Genomic DNA, 21,126 nt, shown 5'->3' on the forward strand with positions numbered 1-21,126 from the left:
AATATTTAATCTCCTTTCAGAAAATAAAAGGGCGAGAGAGGGGAAAAGGATGAGGGGAAAGAAAACCCAACATGAGCTTTTCCCTTCTTTATTACTTGTATGGTATCAAAGAGTTGCACATCATAGTTAGTCATTTGTTCTTATTGTATGAAATTTTAAGTGCAAAAGTCAGATCAGGTTAAAACAAAATGCAAAAAAAGTTGATACAGGTTTGAGTACAGACTGATGTAAGCCTGTTGGAATCATATCACAGTCAAAACATCAGTACTGTCTACAAACTTTAATTATTTTGAAGTATTGTCATATTAATCATTCAAATTCACCACTTATCAAATTATGTTTTGTGGTGTGCTGGTAATAAAAACAAATTATGCCTAAATTCGGTGCTTTTTTTAAAATGGACATACTGCTGTTTTCACAGCGGTGGTGCATTTGCCATCATAAATTGGTGATAATATCTCCTTGAGTTCTTAACTGATGTAAGGGTTTAAATTGAATACATATTTATATATTTCAGCTGAAAAACAGGTGTTAAAGGTCCCGTTCTTTCTGTGTATTTGAAGCTTTAATTGTGTTTACAGTGTGCAATATAACATGTGTTCATGTTTCACGTTTTAAAAAAACATTATTTTTCACACAATTCTCTCTATAGCGCTGTTTTCACCGTCCTCAAAACAGGCTGATGTCTTCCTTGTTCTATGAAGTCCCTCCTTCAGAAATACGTAATGAGTTTTGATTGTGTAGTTTGTTTAGTGTGTTATGATTCTATAGCAGCTTAGCTTGGTGTTAGCTTAGCGGGCAACTGACGTGTTCCTGTGGGCGGAGTTTAGTCAAAAAACTGTTCTACTGACATCATTAAAGCAGAGGGCTGTAGTCCAAACCGACCGTCCGCTGTAGGCTTAGACAGGCGAATTCTGTCAAAGAAAATATATCGCCTGACAGTGAACTTTGAGCTTTATCATTTGACAGGTATTATTTAAGCTATTATGGCAACATTACACACCAACAAGGGTTTAAAAAATGGGATCCGAAAGAATGTGACCTTTAAGATAATTTTAATTATCTTTAAATGTACACTTTTCTTCATAATGCTATGCACTGCAAAACATTTAATATATACACATACATCCATATTATAATGTACAATACAACATTACATGAACAAACTTACAACTAATTAGGTCTAAATTATTAGCACACGCTGATGTGATAAGTGCATTTAATGAACATTCACATCTATCCAGTCCTTCCAGAATCGCGTTTTTCTGGAGGGACTGATCTATCGCATCTGATCTAAGTTTTGGTTCTAGTCGCTGTTTCTGAGTTTTGTAAGATGCTGTGCCTAACACTCGACTATGAAACAAGGAAAATCTAAGCCTCTCTCCGCTAACTTAAGATTTTACGGACCTCTATTAAATGACCACTCGAGGTAATGCGCGTTGCCGCCTTTAGTATTTCCGGTACTCACTGTTACTATGGTTACAGGTGTTCTTTTCGCAAGAAAATAAATGAATAAAAAAATTGATAGGTAGGTTGAATGTATTTTAAGTACGTGTCATTTTCCATGTAAAATTATTACATTAATATAGTTGTATCAAATCACGTTTGCTGGATGAAACTCAACTTTTTTTTACATTCACCTTATATAGTAATTTGACATGGAAATTTGTCACATAATGAATTATTTCTTATCAATAAACTAAACCATCTGTTTATATTTTTTCCAAACCCCCGCTGATAGATCAGTCTGTATATGAATTTTCTAGTTTAAATGATGGATTTTAAGTTTTTACTGCAAATGTCATGCTCACACATGCACACACTAAAAAAACAACACTCATTTATGCTGCTCACTTCTAACTTTAATATTATTCCCACTTGTAAATGTAGGTTTGCGTATACATAGGCTTTTAAAAAGTAAAGTTTTGCCAAGTGGAAAACACTCCTTTCCAACCACATTTCTTTAAACGAGAGAGACAACAACCCATTACCAATAAACCTCCACATCAGTAATAAATAAGTGCCATACGCCATTAACTTTGGGTATTTAAAAGTACACGCAAAATGACATGACCCTCCTGATTCAATCTAAACCCAGAGCCCAAACATTTAGCGGGTCATAGCAGGAAATCCTCTGGCAAGATCTTTACAACACTAATGACCATATCTGACATGACCACCATCGCCTGGCAGCGCCCCAACAACTCTGGCACCAAAATTACCTCAGGGTCACACTCCTGGCATAAAGACTGGCAGGAGACAGATAGAGTGAGCACCTGCATGCATGATCTCAACCTATGCCAAGCTGAGGACTGGCAGAGGAGTTGGCACAAACCCAGAGAAGGTTGGAGTATACACCAGCGCACATCATATACAGGGCTGACTCAGGATCCCAACCCTTGTCAGCCCCTCCGGAGTAAACATATGCTCACAAAGAACCTTGAACTAGTTTTGGCCTAAAAGTTAACACCTGCATAGAAAGCTGGTGATATTAAGCTGGTGTGACATTAAGCTCTGCGATCAGATTTCGGCAGCTGTTTGAGCGCTCTACAGTATCTGATGTTTGTATCTCTATTTGATGGTTTTCAGTGCTTCCGTTGTGTAATTCTCTATTTGTAAAGACATGGAGATTAAACACTGCATTAGTTCTCAGAAAAACACTTTCCGTCAATGTCGCTTTTCGTTTTGATTCCAAAACGTGAGAGTTACTTAATCGATAGCCGTCTTAGCTCTCAGCTCGGCTATCTAAAATCATTTCAGGGAAGTAATGAATACAACTGAGCCATACAACATCTGTGCAGACATGGCTAAACCCTGTGGACTTTCTATGCTCAATTTAACACTGACAGAATCATATCTCTCTCGCTCTCTCTCTCCCTTTCTTTCCCGCTCTGTCACTTTCTCTCTATTTATAATTGGCTTTATTACTAAGCACTCAAAATAACTAATCAGCGGACACGTATACACAAATTGGTCCCCGTCTCTGCTTTTGGAGTGTTTCAGCGACTTAGGTTAAACAGCTTTTAATGACGTAGGCGGTTGCTAATGGCCTGGTGGATTAGGTGCAGAATGAGAGAGAGGTTAACAGATTAGCCCCATCGTTTTGATTGATTATCAGCACACCGCTCTCATTAGAGTGATTATAAGGAGCCAGAGACTGGCTGTGAAGAGGGACGCGTTCCTCTTATTCTTAAACAAGAAATATGTGTGTTCTCACTAAAGACGCTAGCTGTTAAAATAAACAGATGAGGTGTGTTATAAAAGGTATGATCAATATTTGTTTCGATAGCGGAATATAAACTCATGTCAAACTCATGCAAATGTACTGCTGACAGCAATGCACAATGTTATTCATAGTAATCACAAAATTACCTGCACATTTTTTTTTTTACTATAAAATCATTATAATTTATAAGGGATCCTTATAAAAATAAACGATATTTTAGATCTTTAAAAAAATGAAAGTTTGCTTTAAGTGTTTAATTGTTAAAGCCTCACTCTAAAAGAAATGCTAGGTTGTGCCAACCATGTTTGGGTACTGCATGGACAAACCCAACCACAGAGTTTAAAGGGACAGTTCACCCAAAAATGAAAATTATGTGATCATTTACTCATCCATATGTTGGTCCAAACTTGTATGCATTTCTTTGTTCTGCTAAATACAAAGGAAGGTCACCACTGACTTCCATAGTGGAAAAAAATACAATGGAAGTGAATGGTGCCCCAGATCTGTTTGGTCATTAAAGGAAAACACCACCGTTTTTCAATATTTTACTATGTTCTTACCTCAACTTAGACAAATTAATACATATCTTTTTTTTAATGCGTGCACGTTTAATCTTTGTCCAGCGCCTCATGAATGTGTTAGCATTTAACCTAGCTCTATTAATTCCTATGGCTCCAAACAGGGATGAATTTAGAAGCCACAAAACACTTTCATGTTTTCCCTATTTAAAGACTGTTACATGAGTAGTTACACGAGTAAGTATGGTGGCACAAAACAAAACTTTTGTTTGGAGCCATAGGAATGAATGGGGCTAGGCTAAATGCTAACAAATTCACAATGCGCTGTACAAAGATTAAAAGTGCATGCATTGAAAAAGATAGGTATGTATTAATTAATCTAAGATGAGGTAAGAACATAGTAAAAAATTTAAAAACTGTGGTGTTTTCCTTTAACATTTATCAAAATATATTTATTTATGGTCAGATGAACAAATACATTTATATAGGTTCGGAACAACTTAAGGGTAAGTAAATGATGACAGAATGATCATTTTTCCACACTGTAAAAATGTGCAGCATTTTTGTCAAATCCACACATATTTTTAAACAATTTCAACTTGAATTTATAAGTTATGTCAACTTTATTAGGCCAAAACTTAAAAAAGTATGTTGAATTGACTTGCAAAACAAAGTTGTTTTAACTTTTTAACATTTTTAACCAAAATAGTGATGGGCAAAGATTAATCGTGATTAATCGCATACAAAATAAAAGTGATTTTGTGCATAATATATCTGTGTTTAATTAATATGTATATTTAACCACAAACACATACATAAATTTATTTCGGAATTTTTTATTTATATATCTTTTTTTAAATATAATATAGAATATATAAATATATACACAAGTAAATGTTTCTTAAATACATACATGAATGTGTGTGTGTGTATTTATTTATACATAATATTTACACACAGCACACACTCATATATTATGCCAAAAATCACTTATTTTGTATGCGATTAATCGCATTTAATCTTTGCCCAGCACATTTAACCCATGGTTTAAACCCATGGTTGGGTCAGATTTTTAATGTGGATCTTACATTACATTTATGCATTTGGCAGACTTATCCAAAGCGACTTACAACGTATACATTTTTATGTGTGTTGCCTGGGATTGAACCCACATCCTTTTGCATTGCTAATACAATGCTCTACCACTGAACCGAAAAAACACTGATGTAACCCAACTGTTGGGCTTACCATATTTTACCCAACCTTAGATTGCAACATCCCAGCATTTCTTTAAACAAACAAACAATAAAACAAAGTTTCATGCATTTTTACTATAAGTTGTTGTGAGCAGTACAAAAAGTTTATAAAAATCGAATTAATTAACTACAAAAATTTCATTAAAGACCAAAATAAGTTATCAAGCGTAAAGTGACTGCATCCAATTTATTTATAGTACTAGTTGTCATCAAAGTTCTTTTTCACTTTGTTAAGACCGAGTACACTGCTTCATCTGTGTCACATGTCCTGGCATAGCTGTCTCCCGGGTGGACAGAGGGGATGCTGGGAGCCTGGTGCGAACATGGAAATGAGCCCCATTCATCGCCGGCTCCGAGCATATGGCGTTGCTTTGTCCCCAGCTACTGAGGCAGAAGTGATGCAATTTGTTGGCATGTCCTGTCATTTCAGCAACTCCCCGGCCCTTCCTCGGCCCTCATAAACAACAACAGAGCAGAGAGCGGGGCGACCAGAGAGAGCAGGTCTCTCTTGCTCGCCCACACTGCTGCACTAATGACTGAGGCACAGAGAACATGTAGCGGACACATAGAGTCTATCTCTCTCTCTCTCTCTCTCTCTCTCTCTCTCTCAGTGTGTGTAGTTAAATGTGTTATTAGTATAACAATTAATGGCTCAGTTATATTAATATAATATAATATAATTATTGCTCTGTCATATTATGGCTGGTAACTGTAACTGAAATCCAGGCTAAAGTATAATCTAATTTGAAGATTAGGAGCATTAAAATTTGATTTCATTCATTGATTTCAGTCTCTGATATGGTCTTTCTCAGTCAATATTTAAGATATAAAGGTTTTATTTCGCATAATGTCCTATGTATAAGTGTCCTTTACATTTCGTAGGATGATTTTATGTAGAAAACAGTAAATCACAAAAAATGACTAGCTGGGTTTTCACAAACTGGGTGGTACACATGATGTTAGGTCTTTTATGGTCATTTAAGAAATTATGTAATACGTTTATTAAGTTTATTGTATTCTGTCTATCTCACTGATATCTTCTGCAACAGAATGAGACACGAGAGCATACTTCTTAGGAAAGTGAACATATCGCACTTGTTATCAAATGTAAACTGTTGAGAGAAAAGTAAATACTTGTCTTAACAGTGGGGGGTCTTACGTCCAGATTAAAAAACAACTGCTAAATGAAAAACTGGCTCGACATCTAATGCTTCTCAGGCCGGCGTTTTAACCAAAACTTTACTGCGACCATATGTTTGAACTCAGCGTGTTATACAGCGCGTAGAGAAATAAGTGTATGTTTCGGTAATGCAGCATTGTGTGAAAACAGAAAATTAAATTTGCTTTCATTGCCGTCAGCCGTAGACTTCAAGCTGTCACTGATCTGATTAGCATCATAAAAACACGCTGAAAGACTGCGAGAGTCATCTTTGTGGATTACGGCCGATGCTTTGTGAGACATTAAATCCACTTTGTGCCATTATTGTGGGATGTTTGCTAGTTGACTTCACCTTCTGGTGAGATCTTTAACGCTGGAGAAAGTCTCCTGAGACGTGGTATAAAAGAGTGTCCCCCCCGCTATGATCTGCCGTCTGAATGGGGCATGCTGGGAAACGTCACGTATAAATGAAATTACATCTGCTTCCGTGCACTGTGGCGCCTCTGAAACAGTCGCGACTTACATCGAGAAGGAAATCGGATTGGGAATATGTTTGTCGGATTACCAGATCTCTTTCGCACACTTTCTCTATATTTATTGTTCTGGGTGTAAACATTAATACAGGCTGGAAGCAGTCTTGGCAAGCATCTGTCAATTTCAAAGATTGAAGGAAAAGACCTGTAGTGTTTGAAATCATCTCAGGGCAGAGAGGAACAAGACGTGTTTCAGGAGAGATTGATGGCTCCGCTTTGTGCTTTGAACATTCCACAGCTGCCACGACGGCCATCCGTACGACACAGTGGTGACAAAGAGTCAATCAGTCTGTCATTTTTCAGGGTCACTGACTGAAAGGGTCAAAGTCTGACCACCAGCCTGTACACAGATCTGGAGAGAGGACATAAGAGGGAAAATAAAACCTTCATGCTGTGCGGTTTATCACCTTATCCAGCTGTTAGAATTAAACTCTGAATAAGAACCAATCTCAAATCTGATTATTAAAACTTAATAATCTATCAATGCGATCACAGTGTGATGAAAACAAATGTAAACATGATTCCTATATTATTTTTATATAATAAAACGTGCACATGTAAATGAAACTTTGTTGCCCTGCAAACAGTCCAATATGAAAAGTGACATCATATACAGTAAACTCATTCTCTAAAAATACCTTTCATCATCCTGTCTTCTCATCCGTCATCCTTCCGTTCCCTCCCCGTGCCATATCTGCAACAGAAGCGCTGGACGAGAAGCAACATGTAAATCATACGGAACGTGACATTCTCATTTGATTAATGGAGTCGTGGTGTGACTCTTTGTATATTAATCAACAAATAGCCTGACCTCATCAGACGCTGTCTGAGTTCATTCTCAATAAAAGGGGGGTGTCCTGTGAGGTCCTGATGTGTCAGCCAACAAGGAGATGGGTGTAAACAGCCATAGCTTTAGCAATTCATACCAATTAGTCTTTTGAATTGAATAATCTGTTCTCATTTTGGTGTCTTTGTGCTTCGTTTTCATTGTGGAGATATTCATGCGTCCATTGTTATGTGAACGTTTTAAATAGACCAAACCGTGGAGAATCCTCCTATTATTTTAACAAATAAAAAAGACTTCGACCGAAGTCTAGAAGAATTTCTGAATGTTAGTGGAACTTAATAAATATTTTATATATAAAGAGTTTCTCCTCATTCATGTTATTAAAAGGCATAACTGAAAATCAATGGCGAGATTATTGTAACCTTTCAGAGTGCTCAGGATTAATTTGTCCTCTGAAACTTTGAGTCTCTGATCAGAATGACAAACTTTCAATCCTATTTACCTCAATCAACGCTGTATTATTTCAGTTATCTCTCGCTCTAGAGTTACTCAACATTCTTTATTGTGTGTGTGCGTTTTTACTGTTTTTGCCTATAGAAAAAGAAAAACGTTTGGGGTGTAACCTTCCGATAAACACAATTTTATAGGTTTTTCATAAAACGATAAAACATTTACCAAAACCATCCATCTTTTATACATTTTATCCTCTGTATGTTAGGAGAAAGCACTGGAAACCCATAAAACTGTAAAATATAAAAGGAAACATTTTACAGATGTTTTGGTCAACAAATTAATAAATATAGATTTATTAAAACATTAATATACATCATTTTCAACAACCTGAAATGTATAAAAAAGTATAAGAAATTCAGATTTAGAAGGTGTCCAGCATCAGAACTTTTAAAAAGCCCTTGAAGCCAATTTTTCTTCTTATGAACTTACTTAAATCATTATTTTTAGAGGATTTTAAAAATATTTCCTATAGAATTATTTTAATTTTTTAGATTATCATTACCAAAAATTATCATTACCGCAACATGATATTACATTAAATATATGCATTTACAAACTCATGTTTCGGTAATGAGAACTAAAAAGTTGTCTAGGTACTATGACAAACAAAATTTTAATTCGTTTAAAATCTGGATAGAAAAAAATATGCTTATTTGGTAGCCATCTTGAGTGTCACAGTCAATTATGTCCCTTCCAACAATTTTTTTATTTTAAATGTTAGTTCATTGAGGGCTTAAACAATGATTGAAAATTGTTGCGGAGGATGAGAAAATTGGTCTTGGACACATTTATATTCCTTATTATTGTCTCTACATTTACCAATGATTACCAAACACCACATGTTTATTTACTGTAAATGTTTATAGTATAACATGCACTGAAGCGTTTTATTTTTTAGATTTTTTAATTATACATTTTCCATGTCACAGAACCCAAATCCAGTCATGGGACACGTTGCGGTAATGAAAATGTTCCCCTTAAATGTGGAAAAACAACAAAATTGGTTTGGTGTCATTTGAAATCATGTGCAAAATATGAAGAGATGTTTGTAACTGTATCCTTATTATTTTGATAGCATTTACTTTAAATTATTATCAAAATGTTTCATGACACGTCGCAAGTATAATGAAGATATTTTACATTTCCTACCGTAAAAATATCAAAAATATATTTATCATTAGTAATGTGTTGCTAAAGACTTAATTTGGACAACAAAGATTTTTTTGCACCCTCAGATTCCAGATTTTTAAGTACTTGTATCTCAGACAAATATTGTCTCACTAAACCATTCATCAATTAAAAGCTTCTGTGGTCCAGGGTCACATATTATAATATTGGAAATTTAATTTGGATTTAAATTTAAGGCTAATTAAACTAGATGTTTGAGACCAACATGTAAAACAACTATTAGACAAAACACACATTTGTGTAATTAGACTTTTGACCTAAATTTGATAAAGTAATGTATTGCCATTGTGAATTTCCCATGTGACGACTATCACCGCTCAACACCATAATAAAGTTACACAATTATTATCTCCAACTGACAGAGCAAGGACCTGGACTGCAGCACCACCACATGGTATGAAATATGATTGCCATCATATTTGCTATGAAAGCCATTCAGATATATCACATTGACAGAAAACATCTGATCTTTAAATATGGCTATAAAAGTAATGCTGATAATCCAAAACATCACAAAAGTCTTAACTGAGAATGACTTATTGTATTAGAAACATCTGGTTTACTCAAACTTACATCTTACATGAAAGTGATTCGACTCGGTTACATTTGCAGACTACTTAAATTCCATTGTATGACAATATATCAAAAACTTGAATGAGAATAAACTGTCATGAAGCCACATGGGAGATTTGAAAGACCCAGGGCCTTTATCTTTTAAATTATTTTATTGATTTTCCATGTCCACATGGATGCCGTCTGATTCATCTTTCTCTAATTTGCTGGATTGATTTCTTGCGGTCAGTCATTTGACTCTGAATAACATCGCCTCGTAGAGGATAATCCTGTTTTAAAGATCTAATTTACATTTATGGAATTGATTCAATTTTCAAGCTTAAGTAAATAATATCTAGTAAATGTCAAGAGCCGAGCTCCCGTTTTGATATAAGTATATAGCACGTTGCCCGATCGTATTTGACTTCCAACACGTTTGGCATTAAAAGCACTTTTGGTACTGTGAACTATAATGCATTGTCATTGACATGATGTCAACTCACAATGAGCCAGAACACTTCCCATAATGCATAGCTTTTTTTCCAATAGGTCTTGCTTAATGAATCTTTAACCAGGTGATTTTTTCCATATGCAAATAAATAAATAAAAACTACCTTGCCAGATCTCATTTGGCTGCTAGTGTGATTTACTCCTTCCTACTGGGTCTTAAAGCAAAGTAATCCACTTCATTGAGAAATTACTATCTGAAGGACCACTTAAAAATGCATTAGAAGTGCAAAGCATTATCAAACAGAAAAGCACATAAACCCAGTCAGCCATTTAAAGCTCTGGTCACACTGTTTATGAGCTCAACCCTTCACGCTAACGCAGCTCTTAGATGAAGCCAATAGCTTACAGCGCTAACTGTTCCGCCGAGGTAATGGTGCCTCGCTCTGTGCCTGCTTGAAATGGCTGTAGGGGCTCCTTGTTCGCCTCGATCGGATCGGTGACCCTAATTAATAACGATCAGTCTGTCTGAAATGTGCAAATGGAACAATAAACGTAGATCTGAGTAATTAACCTCTAGCATTTCTGCTAATCATGGGCAAACATGCTCACTCTGTCATTGTTACTCACTGCAGTAGATTACAATCGGGCCAGAAGCCTCGTTTAGCAGGTCATAAATCTGACACTCATATCGTCCTTTCAGGCAAAGGGCACAGTCGGCACTACGAGGATGGGGAAAGTAAACAAGATGCTAAAATGTGGGGAATCAACAATAAATAAATCGGAGGCGGGGCTTGATGTACCTAGATCCCTGCTTACTTTCTTCCTAGTAAACGTTTGTATTTTTATATCAGAAATGTGCTTTGATTTGGATGAATGGTCAGATACATGCAGACTCAATCTTGTTCCTTTAAATAATGCCTTAAACAGAGGAAGAAATTCAGTAATTCAGCAAATTCATTTGAGACCCCTCATGCAAGTACTGTACATGATGAAAAGGTCAATTATAAGTGTCAGTCCAAAATCAAATGCCAGCCTTTCAGTTAAAAATATAATGTATTAAAATGTAAATAAAAATAAATTGTGTTGGATTATGAGAGGAATCAATGAGATATTATCAACCATTTACTGTATGATGTCCACTTGGAGAAAGCGCCACATTTATCCATGTGACCCTGGACCACAAAACCAATCATAAGTAGCACAGGTATATTTGTAGCAATAGCAATAAATACATTGTATGGGTTAAAAAGTGAGGATTTTTTTTAATGCCGAAAATCATTAGGATATTAACTCTTTCACCGCCAGCATTTTTCATGATTTTCACAAAAGTTTAATGCCTTCTAGAAAATGCTCCTTTTTAAATATATAAACAAACAATATATGAAATAAAAGAACAGACCCTCTGCTTTCAAACTAAAAAATCAGTTTCATCCTACCTTCATGTGTTCTGTTTTTATCACCTCTCAAATGGGTTTAATTAAAAACACCAAATTTTGAGCAAAAAGCTGAGACTTTTGATAGAGATCAGATGCAGAACGATCTTTAAAACATACACGGACATACAGCTGTTTGCCCTAAGGCAGTGGTTCCCAAACTTTTTCAGCGTGCGGCCCCTTCTTGTGTACAGTGCATTTTTTCACGGCCCCCCGAAAGAAAATTTATGACAAAACAGTTTTAAAATGTATTATTTTAATTAAACAAAACATATAAAATTATACCTAGTGCTGTTGGTTAGTTGACTTATTATTTTTTTAGGTTTAATTACACAGAATTCATGATAAATGAATGTATTTTATAAAATGTCATAAAACTGGGGCCCCCCTGGCACCATCTTGCGGCCTCCCTGTTTGAAAACTACTGCCCTAGGGCAATACTTCCGGGTTTTATAAGTTGCTATTATCCACGCCTGATGGATAATAGCGGTATTGCAGATTGACGAGATAACTCGCGGGGAAAGAGTTAAGTAAAGATCCATGTTCCATGAAGACATTTTGTAAATGTCCTATTATAAATATATAAACAATTATTTTATCAATAGTATGTTTTGCTAAGGACTTCATTTGGACAACTTCAAAAGGCGATTTTCCCAATATTTTTTTTATTTTTTTATTTTTTTGCAGCCTCAGATTCCAGATTTTAAAATAGTTTCAAACTGTTGTAAGTAATATTTGTCCGAGATACGTTACACATATTTTTAAACATAAATGGAAAGTGCATTTATTCAGCTTTCAGATGATAAATAAATCTCAAAAATTTAATTAAAAATGTTTTTCTTTTAAACCCTTATGACTGGTTTTGAGATCCAGGTCCAAATCATTTGTGGCAATGATGTGACAAATTAATATGAAAATTGCTCAAAAATAAAAATAAAATTTTAACTTACAGATAGTACTGCTGATCTGTCTTTGGTATTGGTTAATTTCAACATTACCAACAGGACTAGATCAGTATTGTGCTTTTAATCAATCAATCAATCATATTTATTTATATAGTGCGTTTTACAATATTACTTTGTTTCAAAGCAGCATTACACAAAAATAGAAACAGCAGAACTGTTTAATTATTAAATATCAAATTGTATATGAAGTGATTTTATTCTAAACAAAGATGTCAATAAAAGCATTTGTGGAATGCAAGATGTGTTTTGATCCATATACATACATTACACATGCATGCACGCACGCACACACACACAATTATCTGTATTATATTTACATAATATATATATACTATGGTTTAAGTGTGGAAAATATATGGATTCAAACACACTCACAACCACATGCATGTAAAATGAATGGTGACCCATTAAGTGCTATTAGAATTCAGATAAAGCATCTAAATGGAAAAGCACATCTCCTCCTCTTTAAATGCACAGTTTGTGATTGATCCCCGGACAATAACCATTTAGGCAAAACAAAGCCTCTATAATCCCAAATGTGGGCATCTGTGTAAGCGCGTCATTGACATGGACACAGAGGGTAAGTAATTGGGGAGTCGGAAAATGATTAACCCACTATGCAAATGGCAATTAAAGGACACCTAGTGCTGCAGGCACTGTCCTTGTGTCCTAATCGCTCGGACAAAAGTTCAAGTACAGCTGTTTACCAAAGATGAATTCATACCAGAAAATAATAATCCTAATAACATAACAAAAAAAAAGGATACTTTAACAACAGAGAATGAGTGATTGGGGAACGTGATGTGTGTGATACAGGATTTAGCTATTGTTTATCCATTTAATTTGTCTCACATTTAGGCAAAATTGTATATAAAAGTGTCAGTGATCCCTAATTATTAAATCAAAGTGTACGGATGAATTTAACTTAATTAATAATTATTTATTAATTTACCATGTTGAGTTTTAAGGAATAACACTATCACTAATAAATGTAAGCCTTATTTCTTCACTATGTCAACGAGAATCCCAATTATACGAAGACAGTTTGAGCTAAAAAAAAGTATGCTTCACAAAAAGCCTATGAAAAAACTGCACATATTCTCACTAAATCTCACTTTTCTCCGAGACAGATCATACACAGTCAACAACATCATCACTGGCAACCCACCACCTTACAAATATTGCTTTAGGGTATTGTTCATTTGTCAAGGTAACCCAAGATCCAAGCCAACACCAGCTCTAGATGGAGAGATAATTGGACACCTCTCTGGCTTCAAAGCCTAACGCCATCATCTCACCATCCCCTATGAAAGATCAAGCACGTTTCTCTGAGCTGTAATGCGGCGGCGAGCAGTCTGTTTATGCCTCGCCCTCCGCAGTCTCAGGCACTGCGGGAGTTTAACACAGCTGATCAGCTCTAGCCTTCTCAGCGCTGACCTCAATGATTTCCCCATCAAGGCCGGCCTGATGTACCGCTCCATCTGCACCCAATCCCTCTCCCGTATCGATTGCTCACAAATGAGCCTTCCCAGGCCTGGCCCAGGAGCAGTAATTCAAAAGAGCAGCGCATTGAGTGGACCTAATGTTATGAGACCAGGATGTGCACATGCTAACAAAACAAAGTGCCAACATCGGCTTTTTGCACATAATTCACAGATGTGCCGCGCTTTCCGATTGAATTGTGACCGTCTGTGGAAGATGTTTAGCAAAGATGTTTGCCCGTTTGCTTATTTTTCGCCCCATTTACTTTTTTTGATGTTCAATAATGTAAAACACCGCAGAAATAATCATTTTAGTGGGTGGTACACCTTTGAACCTAAAGAGGTCATATCAGTACCTCAGAGGTGTATTGGTATCAAATGTATACATACCTGTACTGTACATATGAGACCTTTTAAAGGTTATTGCCCCAATAATATTGCAATCATTGGCTGGGTCTGAAATCGAGTACGTACTTACAGTATATTGAATAAATACTTAGCCAACTTAATGCTTAAAAAATATCTTCTATATAGCAGTGGCGGCCGGTGACTTCTTTTTTATTAAGGGGGGCTCGATGCGAAGTTCGTCACAACGTGTGACAAAAGACACGTTTGCGTTTGCCAGATACTCACATAATCTCATGCGTAATCAGAGTTAAGGGACTGTCTTGCATGTATTTTGTAAACGTGAGCGTCTCTTTTATCAGAAACGGTTTTGACGCATGTGCAGCAGGCACTTATTTTGACAAAACGCGTGATGCACATGGTTCATATTTTGAAAACACAAGCAACACGACACTTTTTTTGAATTTGCGCCCCTCGGATGAGCAGTCATGAGCCGCCACTGCTATATAATATGAATGTGTGAAGCATAATTGAAATCCTGACATACTATACGTTCATCTCCATTCATAAATCCTTTCCCATGGCCTCACGGGATGGTGAATTGTCTATCGAATGCACACCTCAGAATTCAACCGGAAGTAGTACGTCATCCGGGGAACTTTTTCGCTTATACTCTTTTATGAGTACTGTGAAATCGGGCATACTTTTTAGGCACATGTTTCTTGCCTACTATATGGAAAGCATGCGGTTTCGGATGCAGTCATTGTGTTCTTGCTCAAGGCGGTTGTAAAGATTTACTTCAAAGCTCACAAATTAGGTGACATCAGCAGGTGAAACATCAAAAGCTGGCTGATTCTTTCCCTCGGGAAAACCATTATAATAGAGTCCACAGAAAGCCTGATGTTCCAGCACTGCTGTATTCAATATGAAGATTGAATACAAACAACACACAGCCCTTACGTCAACTCGCCGCTGGATTAATATTTCAAAAGCCGTCGCTGTAACTCAAGCCCCTGTTCTGCACGTGCCGCCATGAGAGTCGGTGTTAAAATCTTCTCACGGTTATGACAGAAACATAACTCATGTGAGGGTTAATCAGCCTTATGCCTGCAGAAAACCCTTATTGATCTGACAGCAGGAAGGCAACCTGCTTAAATCTGCACAAGCTTTTGAACAAATGCTTATCAAGCCAGTATATGCCGGTTGAATATTCATATTACACTCACTGTCAGAAAAAATGGTCAAAAAAGTCACTGGGGCAGTAACCTTCAAAAAGGTCCTTATATTAGTTATAGATATATATAAATTTGATACCAGTATACCTTTCAGATACTAATATGAACTCTTTAGGTGCCAAGGCAGGGGCGTGGGAAGTAGAGGAGCTGAGGGTGCTGTAGCACCCCATAATTTCACAGGATTGTAAATGCAACACATATTTTGGTTCATTTATATTTATTAGTTCGGTATTTCCTTTTGTTGGCAAATGCCATTTACATAAAAGTGCTATATAACTTAAAATAAAGTTTAAAAGAGACTTAGAAACTCAAAATTTTGAAACTGGCTATTGACGAGATGTCGCTGTTTGAATCCAGCTTTTGTAAAGTCTGCTTATCTCCTGTTTCCTATCACATATCACATTAAAAAGGCATTTATTTTAAATGAAAATGAAGAAAATGTTTGAGAAGTGGAAATTGCCTAAAGAGTGTTTATTAACTCTTTCCCCTCCAGCGTTTTCCCCCATGCTGCCTTGCACGCAAATTTATTCACGCTGCAAGTCTAGCATGGAAACCAACCATGGACTAGGGATGGGATGGTATGAAAATTTCAAATCATGATTATAGTGACCAAAGTTATCACGGTTATCACTATTATAATGATTTTGTTAAAATGAGATGGAAATCTTCAAAAAGAACTGATACACACTGGCTTTTATTCTCTCACGAAAACGTAATATTTTTAAAACATTTGAAATTTGAAGCCATTGAAACACAAACAACAGATCTATCTGCTCTTTCTGTGTGTGAGGAGTGCGCAAGTCCGCAACCGCTAAGCTTGAGCATTTTTCACGCTTTATTTACATTAAATACATATATGCAGGGGCGTCAGTTTGTGTTGAAAAGTGGTGGGGACAAAAGATCAGATAAAAAACACTACAGCAGGACTGGAAATATATTGAATAACGGCGCATCAACATGGGCATAGCGTAGGCCAGTCAACAATACTCAGCATAAAACCCTCAACAATGTCGACTGCACATGTAACTGCAACACCAGCTTAACTGAACAGTGCCAAAGCACCATACTGTAGAAAACAGCAGCACATTAAGTCAATGATAACAATGAAATTCATTACATATGTAAAAGAAAACACACCATAAGCACACAACGCAACATACACTCGTACACGGCAAATAAATGATTTTCAAGAAAAAAAATTCTTAGTATTTTTTTCTTGTTTTCAGTAGAAATATAAACAAAATCTTAAATTAAGATGATTTTTCTCGATGAGCAAAATTACCTAAGAGAATAAGTCTAGTTTTTAGACCAAATATATCAAATATAAGTGATTTTGTGCATTAAACAAACAAAAAATCTGCCAATGGGGTAAGCAAAAAATCTTGAATTGTTATGTTTGTTTTATGCTCAAAATCACTTAAATTGGATATTTTTGGTCTAAAAACTAAAATTAATTTATCTTAATATAAGAATTTTTAGATATTAACAAAATACTAAGAATTTTTTTCTTGAAAATCTGTACACTGCAAAGAAATTACTTTCTTACTAATTATTATTGTCTTGTTTTCAGTAGAAATATCTAAAAATTCTTAAATCAAGATGCAAAATGACGTAAGAAAATAAGTCTAGTTTAAACAAGCTAAATTATCTGCCAATGGAGTGTGAAATTTTTGCTTATATTAAGTGTTTAAAAAAAAAGAAATCTTATCACCCCATTGGCAGATATTTTTGCTTGTTTTAATCACAAATTCACTTAAATTGTCTAAAAACTATTCTTAGGTCATTTTGCTCATCAAGAAAAAGCATCTTGATTTAAGAATTTTTAGATATTTCTACTGAAAACAAGACAAAAATACTAAGTTAGAAAGTCATTTTTGCAGTGTAAGTCGCAGAGGTATTGCTTGATTTTCAGAACATTTTAACCAAATGCTTTCAAAAAGTGGTGGGGACAAAATCAGCCATTTCAAAAAGTGGTGGGGACATGTCCCCAGCGTCCCCAGTGTAAATGACACCTATGCATATATGCGTCAAAATCCTGTCTTTGCAAGTATCCTCATAAACATGACCATTTAGGGCTTAAGAGAAAGTGAACAGCTAAAAGAGAAAAGGCATGTGTAACATAGGGTCCGGACTTTGTTCTTAAAGGGGAAGTTACCTAATCTTGCTCCTGTCTGTCCATCATGTTTATGAATCAGCATTGAGAGAAAATATCTAACTGCTCTTGACTAAATCACTTTTCTACCTTAGATAAAAATATATATAAATACATAATTTTTTATTCCTTTATTTAGTTTTGTTTGTTTTTGTCTTCTTTTTATGCTTGTATAAGGTTTTTGTGAGAATTATGATGAACATTTCTATGGTATTAAAGATTTTAATAACAGAAAAACTTTATTAAAAGATAAAAACCTCTAGATACATATCGTTATCATGATCAGGGCTCCAGACTAACTTTTTTCACTAGGAGCACAGTGGCCCCCAACTGAAAATTTTAGGGGCGCGACCAGAAAATTTAGGGGAACACACTGTAAATCAACATGCTAACCAAATATTCACATTTCTACTAATTTCCACTGTATTACTAATGAAAACTTTAATGATAGATGCAGAAAGTACAACGTGCTGTTTCAAATTCAGTGTCACATCACAAAAAAGGTCAAATTTACTGTTCGCACATGTGCGACTGGATGTATTCAGTGGCACACTCTCAAATTTTGGGTGGCAAAATGGGACCATTTGGTGGCAGTCTCGAGCCCTGATGATATAAAATGAATTCTATCGTAATAGAAGATTTTGGTCATATCGTCATATTTAGGTACCAATATGTATCTTTGAAATACCAATATGTACCTTTGAAGTACTAATATGTACTCTTTTGGTACAAAGGTGTACCTTTTCAAAAGGGTACTGTCCCAGTGACAGCTTTTGTACTTTTTTTTTTTGAGAGTGCATTATATTAGATCTGGACCTTGGTGACATCATAGCTGGTTACGGCAACCAAACCTACCCCAACCTAAAACATCTTCATGCGGCCCTGTGCAAAGGTGTACTTTTTGAAAACGTAGCGCCCCAGTGACAGCTGTAAGGACCATTCTATTGACAGTGTAGCATCACTGAAAATTCAAGTAACTGATCTGATGCAGCAATCTGCTCAAATTCTATTGGTCTATCAAAAACTGTGCTTGGAGTCTACAGCTGACATTAATTCAATAGCCTGACCCAGACCTGAAACGGGTCTGCTTCAGATCCTTCTGGAAGGATGAAGCCTGTCTGCAGAGGTCTCTCTGTGGTGTCACGCTTGGTTTCATTTTTCCCCACAGATGAGATCTCCACTTCTATCTGATGAAACTGAACAACCATTACCAGCCATCAGAAAATAAAGCCCACTCCACTCACGGCTGAAAAGAATCCTATACAGCTGTCTTTGTCAGCATTTTCCGAATTTGTCGGGTCTCCGATGATCGGCATAATCTCAGCTGAGAGAGATTGACAGTTCATTGCAGAAATCAATAATTACAATTTACTTCTTTCAACGTTCTTTTAGGAAGGATCTGCCGCGTTCTTCGCTCCTGAAATAAGCTGATCATATCTTTGCAAGCCCTGAAATGAGTTTCCTCACTAAAAAAATGTGAATCTTTATCTATTTTACCTCTTTCTTTTTCTTTTTTCTCTCCTTCCCTTCTTCTCTCCCTTCCTGCCGAATCAATGTGGGTGTCTGTGTGTTCTAATCTGCTCTTTGATGACAGTAAATCTTTACCTCTCAATAGCAAGTAACACTGAACCACTGACACCATTTCCTTTGAAAACAAAGGGACAGACCAACACCAATCTCTCTCTCCATGTACCTGTGTCCATCTCTCTAAATCTCTCTTGCTACTCTCTTTCTGTCTTATACGTACACTTCCTCATACACACATGGATACATAATCAGCCAAAGTCATTAATTTGTTAGATGACATCCATAAACACACATAGGCCTACCCTTCTCTTTATTTGGGCAGCATTGCATCATTATAATGTTTTTGTGTTGCTAGATCACAAAATTTTGTGGTTCCACTAGATTTAATCAAGAGAAAATAAAATATTGGCATTTATTTGGGTCCTATATAAGCCTTTAAGTTCAAATTGACTTTATAGCCAGTTTGATACCCTGAGAGCCTCTTTACATAAACCACATTTTCAATTAAACCAACATAATGGTGGAATTCTCACTAACATAATAAGAACTGACCCTGAAACAGTACTGAAATCAGCTGAATATTCAAATCACTGAATGTTTGACAGTGTCTGTGCATCATTTATAACGGCTCTGTCAACGAGCCTGTAGGCTTACATTTTTCTCATTCAGCCCGATAATAAGGCGCTTATTTATCCGCTGGGGAGCATTCATATACTGTACTGAAGGATCGATTGGGCGGTAATCTATTGTTAAACAGAATTTAATATGAGAGATGGAAATGTCAGCCTGGCACACGCAATCAATTCATATCTTATTAGCGCATATTATTTATGACAGCGGTAATGACCGGGTTATGGCTCCCAGGAGAATAACACAGACCTCAGCAGTCAGGGTGAATAATGACAAACGCTGCGGTATACCTAATACTGAACACTAGCTTATTGACTGCTGTACTACATAAAAGGGAACGCACGAGAGCAGCATGGCCTCTCTTGACTTTTATGTGCATTTATAAAATTAGGATTAGAACGTGATCACGCATAATGTGCTGGTTCGTGATGGAAGAACATTGCATTGGCATTGATTTTGAAACCAGGGTTCACACATACTAATAAAATGTAATAGCCTTGAATGCACTGTAAGTTGTTTTGGATAAAAGCATCTGCCAAAATGCATAAATGTTACGTATAAGATGCGTTTTTGGTTGCATTGTGTTATACAATATACAGTAGCAGCACCTGGCATTTGGATTCATAGGGCGAAATTCAATCGGAAGTGATCATCCCTCTGCCCTATTCCCTTCCAAGATTAGAGCTACTTGATGTGTAAACTATAGAGAGAGTAACGCAATTGGGCTTATAGCCAGGCCAATTAAAATACACTTGGCAAAAGGAGTAAGGAAAACAATGTAATTTTCCCTTTGTTTGTGCTACGTCCGAAACCACTCCCTCATTCACTATTGCCTATATAGCAAATGACAATTGAGTCCACTATATGGGGAGGAAGGGAACGAAAATGAGTAAGCGATTTCGGACACCGACGTAAATACCATGCTTCGGAGAGCTGTCGCGGAGATTAGTCATAGACCCTTACACCTGTGTGGCTTTATTGATTGTACTTTGAAAAGTGTGTTGTAAAGTTTACTTTGTTTGTCACATCATTGGTCATGTTTATTATATTAGTTATGAATAAAGAAAACAAAACAACTGCTTATCATGTTTATTTACTGTTGCTTAAGTATGAATTAATAAAAATATTTATTATATTTAAAAAAAGATATCAAATTATTTTGAATTTGTTTATTTA

General features: G+C 36.0%; 1 protein-coding gene across 1 annotated transcript in view; it reads right to left on the reverse strand.

Moving 5' to 3' along the window:
- The window catches only part of sall3b (spalt-like transcription factor 3b), a 34,656-nt gene extending 26,980 nt beyond the window's left edge, over positions 1-7,676 (reverse strand). The window contains exons 1-2 of the mRNA XM_073812724.1: positions 7,331-7,676; positions 6,838-7,044 (exon numbers count right to left, since the gene is read on the reverse strand). Coding sequence (XP_073668825.1) covers positions 6,838-6,946 — 109 coding nt within the window. The 5' untranslated portion in view covers positions 6,947-7,044; positions 7,331-7,676. The remainder of the gene's footprint in view (positions 1-6,837; positions 7,045-7,330) is intronic.
- Between the last annotated feature and the right edge of the window lie 13,450 nt (positions 7,677-21,126).

The sequence above is a fragment of the Paramisgurnus dabryanus genome, chromosome 19 (genome assembly GCF_030506205.2).
Source record: "Paramisgurnus dabryanus chromosome 19, PD_genome_1.1, whole genome shotgun sequence".
In the NCBI taxonomy this organism is placed as follows: Eukaryota; Metazoa; Chordata; class Actinopteri; order Cypriniformes; family Cobitidae; genus Paramisgurnus; species Paramisgurnus dabryanus.